At 43.1% G+C, this 7,287-nt stretch overlaps 1 protein-coding gene across 1 annotated transcript in view; it reads left to right on the top strand.

Moving 5' to 3' along the window:
* Positions 1 to 1,272: 1,272 nt before the first annotated feature.
* LOC120979855 (sodium/glucose cotransporter 4-like) overlaps positions 1,273 to 7,287 on the top strand; it is a 49,708-nt gene continuing 43,693 nt past the window's right edge. The window contains exon 1 of the mRNA XM_040408813.1: positions 1,273 to 1,395. Within this exon, the coding sequence (XP_040264747.1) occupies positions 1,273 to 1,395 (123 nt within the window). The remainder of the gene's footprint in view (positions 1,396 to 7,287) is intronic.

The raw sequence follows: 7,287 nt of genomic DNA, 5'->3' as shown, positions 1-7,287 counted from the left end.
AGTAGTAATTCCAGATTATGTGCCCCTTCACAGTATTTATGCCCGGTTATGTGCCCCCTCAAAGTAAATATGCCCAGATATGTGTCCCCTCAGAGTGGTTATGCCAGATTACATGCCCCGTCACAGTAGTTATGCCTTCATATGTGCCCCCTCATAGTTATGCCTTTATATGTGCCCCCCTCAAAGTAGTTATGCCACATTAGGTGCCCCCTCAAATTAGTTATGGCAGATTAGGTGCCCCTCAGTAGAGATGCCAACTTTTGTGCCCCCTCACTCTAGTTTTGCCCATCAAACCCCCCCACCTCAACTTAGTGGATGGAAAGATAGAGTGAAGACTTTGCAACACAGATTAGTGAGTGGAGCCAACTTCGCTAGAAGGTGTTTACTCAGATGTTTAGGCGCAGAAGAGCGTTTTCCTTCTGTAGCTGGACTATAGACTTGCATCCCTGACCAGTAGGAGAAGAGTTTGCCTCGCTGGAAAAGAAACAAGCATTCCTAGGAATTCATCGGTGATAAGAGCCATTCTTTAGGGCCACAGACACCTTTGCATGGGGGAGGTCTATAGCTTCAGGCAACCACACCAACCTTCTGAGGGACAGTTGAGTTTTCCTGTCTACACATACTTAGCTTGTAGGGAAAGTCAAGGAATAGGATCCAAGGCATCTAAAGGAACCAGGTACACCTAACCCACTGCTCCAAAACCAACCAAGCACCTGACAAGCCCTAAACAGTGGATTTGCAGTATCGTCTCTGTACCATCTAAAGACTGCATAAGTGTACCACAGCAACTGAAAAGCCACTAAAGTAAAAGTTGTGAGTTGCATCTTACCACTGTCTACCTCATTATTACTACCTATGGTTGTACCACCATTAACAGTACTGGCGTCACGACAAATTACATCAAAGGACTCAGCCGCAACAAGCACCCTAAGCACCCTTAACATCAAGGGCACCTCGACCACCATCTTGGCTGATGCTTCCTACCACAGAGCGTGCCCCGGAGGATTTTGTGCTGTCCACCTCAACACTGTGCTGCCAGCCCAGGGAGGCTATCTGCTAACCGTGAGTAAACTGATGAACTGTGTGTTATACCATTTGACCCCTCATCGGTCTACCGTGAACCTCACGACTGGCTGGTTGCATATGCAAAATCAATAATTATAATAAAGCTGTTAGCAGGTTGGTAAACGTGGTTAGTCATTAACTACCAGTTAATAATCAGTGTGTAGATAAGTTAGCCTTCATCTGAAAGAAATGCACTCTTCATCGGGAATGATGGACAACGACAACGCTACAGAGGCTCCGTCTGGTGATCCTAAATATGCCACCTTTGAGATCCCTGATATAGTTGTTGTTGTGGTTTATTTAGTTTTCTTCATTGGAGTTGGAATATGGGTAAGTCTATAAGTATTTATACATTGTCTCTAACATGTTCTTAAAGAACAATTCACTGAAACTTGGGCACAATATTTGGATATACACTGAGCAAAAATATAAATGCAACACTTTTGGTTTTGCTCCCATTTTGCATGAGCTGAATTCAAAGATCTGAAACATTTTCCAACCGGTCTCACAACCGCAGACCACGTGTAACCACACCAGCCCAGGACCTCCACATCTAGCATGTTCACCTCCATGATTGTCTGAGACCAGCCACCCGGACAGCTGCAGCAACAATCGGTTTGCATAACGAAAGGATTTCTGCACAAACTGTCAGAAACCGTCTCAGGGAAGCTCATCTGCATGCTTGCTCGTCATCCTCATCGGGGACTGGACCTGACTGCAGTTCGTCGTCGTAACCGACTTGAGTGGGCAAATGCTCACATTCGATGGCGTCTGGCAGGTTGGAGAGGCTTTCTGTTTATGGATGAGTCCCGGTTTTCCCTGTTCAGGGCAGATAGCGTGTGTGGCGTCATGTGGGTGAGCGGTTTGCTGACCTCAATGTTGTGGATCGAGTGGCCCATGGTGGCGGTGGGGTTATGGTATGGGCAGACGTATGTTATGGACAACGAACACAGGTGCAATTTATTGATGGCATTTTGAATGCACAGAGATACCGTGGCGAGATCCTGAGGCCATTGTTGTGCCATTCATCCACGACCATCACCTCATGTTGCAGCATGATAATGCACGGCCCCATATTGCAAGGATCTGTACACAATTCCTGGAAGCTGAAAACATACCAGTTCATGCATGGCCAGCATACTCACCGGACATGTCACCCATTTAGCATGTTTAGGATGCTTTGGATCGGCGCATACGACAGTGTGTTCCAGTTCCTGTCAATATTCTGCAACTTCGCACAGCTATTGAAGAGGAGTGGACCAACATTCCACAGGCTACAATCAACAACCTGATCAACTCTATGCGATGGAGATGTGTTGCAAATAGTGGGCACACCAGATACTTACTGTTTTTCTGACACCTCCTTCCCCTTCCCCCCAGTAAGGCAAAACTGTGCACATTTCAGAGTGGCCTTTTATTGTGGGAAGTTTAAGGCACACCTGTGCAATATTCATGCTGTCTAATGAGCACCTTGATATGCCACACCTGTGAGGTGGGATGGATTATCTCGGCAAAGGAGAAGTGCTCACTGACACAGATTTAGACAGATTTGTGAACATTATTTGAGAGTAATGGGTCTTTTGTGTATGAAGAAAATGCTTCAGAACTTTGAGTTCAGCTCATGCAAAATGGGAGCAAAACCGAAAGTGTTGCGTTTATATTTTTGTTCAGTATAATTGCAACCCATTACCTGTACTGTACTTTGCAAATACCATGTGTCTTCTGCAATATGGCCTTTTTCCTAGGCTATAGTTGAACTGGATTCATTGCATTGCGGCCTCAATTAATGCTGTTTTTCCATCATGGGCCTACAACCATTGGGCACAATTTGCTGTTTCTTGGCAGGAACATTGTACAGCAGACCATGATATAGATCTACTGAAGTTAGCAAAGGTGTCCAATAAATGTGCACTCACTATGCTCCATACTATCACTCTACTAAGAGGTAAATGACCTCCTTGATAAGATCACTGCTTAGGAAATAGGATGAAGCAAAGCTGATGATACAAAGTGAGCTCATTGGCCAGTAGTTGCATCTGGAAATTAGTCAGTGTGACTTAATGACTCAGTGACTGGTACAGTGCCAAACAACTGGCACGAGGCAAATGTGGTGACCATTTTCAAAAGGGCTCTAGGTCTTCCCCAGGAAATTATAAACCTGTAAGCTTAATTTGGAAAAACGTTTGAAGTGCTTTTAAGGGACTATATACAAGAGTATGGAGTCCTAAGTAATATCATAAGTGATAGCCAGCATGGGTTTTCCAAGGACAGAAGTTGTCATATGAACCTAATTTGTTCTTATGAAGAGTTCAATACAAGCCTGGACAGAGGAGCAGCTGTGGATATACCATAAACCCAAATGTACTAATCCTATAGATGGTGTAAGCTTAGACAGACTGTCTAGACCTGCACCAAATTTATCACATGGGCTCAGGCTGGATGATAAATCCAATGCAGTGACAGACACTTTTCTCCAACTTTATACCAACTATTGGTTGACTTCATTTTAAGCAGATTTTAAAGCCAGAACTGTGAAAATGTTGGTGTAAATGGTGCATCATAGCACCTCCCCCTTTCCAGTAAAGTACCACCCCCTTTTCCTTAAGCCCTGACCCCTTGTCAAGCAAAAAAAAGTGTAGAAACCCTAGATGCTCCAAATTGCACCACCTTTTAGACTGTGTATTGGCACAGAAAAATTAGTAAATCTGGGCCATAGGCATTCCCTGCTGTCCCTCATAGTTGCTTAATGGTTAAAATAAGGTCTGCAGGATAAAAAATATATACTTTGTATTGGGATTGAAAACTGGCTGAAGGACTATGTCTAGAGAGTTGTGACCAGTGATTCCTATAGGTGGTGGACTTCAGGGTTCAGTGCTGGGCCTGCTATTATTTAACCTACAGTATTTATTAATGATATAAAGGATGGGGTTAACAGCACAGTTTCAATTTTTGCAGATGACACCAAGCTACTTATGTTGTACTATGCAGTCTATGGAAGATGTCCATAAACTATAATCTGACTTGTGTTTGGGCATCCACTTGTCAAATAAGATTCAATATGAATAAATATAAAGTCATACATCTGGGCACTAATATTCAAAATTTAACATACAGTATGTCCTAGAGAAACACTAGAAGACTAACTTTTAGAGAAGGATCTAGGTATACTTGTAGATCAAATACGGTTTAGTCTTTGATGAAGTGTCAAGCCCCGGCTTCTGAGGCCAGCAGAATGATGTAGTGTATTAAAAGGGGCATGGCCTTGTGGGAGAGTGACGTAACATTGCCAATTTACAAAGCTTTGGTGCGGCCTCATCTCGAATATGCAAGTGAGTTATGGGCACCAGTTCATAGAAAGGATGCCCTGGAGCTGGAAAAAGTGCAAAAAAGAGTGACTAAACTGATAAGGGGCATGGTGGGTTTTCGTTATAAGGAAAGATTAAAATAATTTAAGTTATTTAATCTTCAGAAAATCGAAGGGAAGATATGATTATCCTATATAAATATGTTTATTACTCTCAAAATCTGCAGCGCTTTACAGACATTGTCATCACTTGCTGTCCCAAGTGGAGGTCACAATCTGCATTCCCTATCACTATGTCCTTTGGAGCTTAGGAGGAAACTAAAGCATCCAGAGGGTGGGGAGAAAATGCAAACTTCATGCAGATGTTGCTCTTAGTTGCAATTGAAGCCAGTAGACCAGCACAGCAGGGCACTAGTGCTAACCACTGCTGCTCCATATGTCCATATATAAATCATCCATACAAAAAGTATGATGCAAAGCTGTTCCTTGAAAAATCCAATCAAAAGACAAGGCGGCACTGCCTCAGTCTGAGGGAAAAAAAGTTCAGTCTCCAGCGGCAACAAGGCTTCTTCACCATAAAAGCTGTGAATCTTTGCAATAGTCCACCTCAGGATGTGGTTTAACCTCTTCAGGACACATGACGTACCGGTACGTCATGTTGTCCTGGTACTTAAGGACACATGACATACCGGTACGTCATGTATGGTTCCGATCACCGCCGCCCGGCGGGCGGTGATCGAAACCCGGTGCCTGCTCAAATCATTGAGCAGGCACCTTGGCTAGATGCGACGGGGGGTCCTGTCACCTCCCCATGTTGGTGATCGCAGCAAACCGCAGGTCAATTCAGACCTGCGGTTTGCTGCGGTTTCGGAAGTTTCTGATAAGAAACTTCAAATAAGCTTTATTTTAATGTTTAACCACCCCCCCCCCCTGCTGCCCTCTTTGTTATCTGCCAGCAGGCGCAGCGGGGGGGAGGGTGCGGGGAGTGCGGCAGGGAGGGCGGGCGGCGGGGCGGGCGGTGCTTGGGGGGCGGGCAGGCATGCGATCATCTGCCCGCCCCCTCACCTCACTCAGGACAGCACATTGCTGACACTCTGCTCAAAACGTGCTGGCACAGATGCCATGCGTTTAACCCCTTCCATGCCGCGGTCCGTAGGGACCGCTGTATGGAAAAGGTTAAGAGGGAGGGTGCTCCCTCCCTCTCCCATCGGGGGCTGCTGTGCCTTTTCAGCCCCCGATGGGAGAGGGAGGGGGCCCCCCTACCTCCCCATCACCCACTGCTCTGCTGTGGCAGCAAGTGATGGGTACCATGGCAACCGGACGCCTTCACAGGCTGTCCATGGTACTGATCAGAGTCTGTAAAGACTTTGTAAAGTGTAAATACAGTACAGTACACTATATAGTGTACTGTATTATACAGACATCAGACCCACTGGATCATCAAGAACCAAGTGGGTCTGGGTCAAAAAAAATGTTTAAAAAAATGTGAAATAAAAGTAAAAATCCAAAAACACATTTATCACTGATTAAAAATGAAAAAAATTAAATTCCCTTCACATGTTTGATATCACCGCGTCCATAATGACCTGATCTACAAAACGGTCATGTTACTTTACCCGAACGGTGAACGCCATAAAAATAAAAAATAAAAAACTATGATGAAATTTAAATTTTGCCCACCTTACTTCCCAAAAAAGGTAATAAAAGTGATCAAAAAAGTCGTATGTACGCCAAAATAGTACCAATCAAACCGTCACCTCATCCCACAAAAAATGAGACCCTACCTAAGATAATCGCCCAAAAACTGAAAAAACTATGGCTCTCAGAATATTGAGACACTAAAACATGATTTTTTTGTTTTTGTTTCAAAAATGAAATAATTGTGTAAAACTTACATAAATAAAAAAAAATAGTATACATATTAGGTATCACCACGTCCGTGACAACCTGATCTATAAAAATATTACATGATCTAACCCCTCAGGTGAATACCGTAAAAAAAAAAAAAAGGTGTAAAAAAAAGCAATTTTTTGTCACCTTACATCACAAAAAGTGTAATAGCAAGCGATCAAAAAGTCATATGCACCCCCAAAATAGTGCCAATCAAACCGTCATCTCATCCCGCAAAAATCATACCCTACCCAAGATATTTGCCCAAAAACTGAAAAAACTATGGCTCTCAGACTATGGAGACACTAAAACATGATTTTTTTTGTTTCAAAAATGAAATCATTGTGTAAAACTTGCATAAATAAAAAAATAGTATACATATTAGGTATCGCCGCATCCGTGACAACCTGGTCTATAAAAATATCACATGATCTAACCTGTCAGATGAATGTTGTAAATAACAAAAAATAAAAACGGTGCCAAAACAGCTATTTCTTGTTACCTTGCCTCACAAAAAGTGTAATATAGAGCAACCAAAAATCATATGTACCCTAAATTAGTACCAACAATACTGCAACCCTATCCTGTAGTTTCTAAAATGGGGTCGCTTTTTTGGAGTTTCTACTCTAGGGGTGCATCGGGGGGCTTCAAATGGGACATGGTGTCAAAAAAAACAGTCCAACAAAATCTGCCTTCCAAAAACCAAACGGCGCACCTTTCACTCTACACCCTACTGTGTGCCCGTACAGTAGTTTACGGCCACATATGGGGTGTTTCTGCAAACTACAGAATCGGGGCAATAAATATAGGATTTTGTTTGGCTGTTAACCCTTGCTTTGTTACTGGAAAAAATGGATTAAAATGGAAAATTTGTCAAAAAATCTAAATTCTGAAATTTTATCACCATTTGCCATTAACTCTTGTGGAACACCTAAAGGGTTTCTAGAATGGGGTCATTTTTGGGTGGTTTCTATTATGTAAGCCTCACAAAGTGACTTCAGACCTGAACTGGTCCCTAAAAAGTGTTT

The sequence above is a fragment of the Bufo bufo genome, chromosome 9 (assembly GCF_905171765.1).
Source record: "Bufo bufo chromosome 9, aBufBuf1.1, whole genome shotgun sequence".
NCBI classification, from domain to species: domain Eukaryota; kingdom Metazoa; phylum Chordata; class Amphibia; order Anura; family Bufonidae; genus Bufo; species Bufo bufo.
Note: the sequence above shows the minus strand (reverse complement) of the source record. Positions and strands in the feature narration are given on the sequence as shown.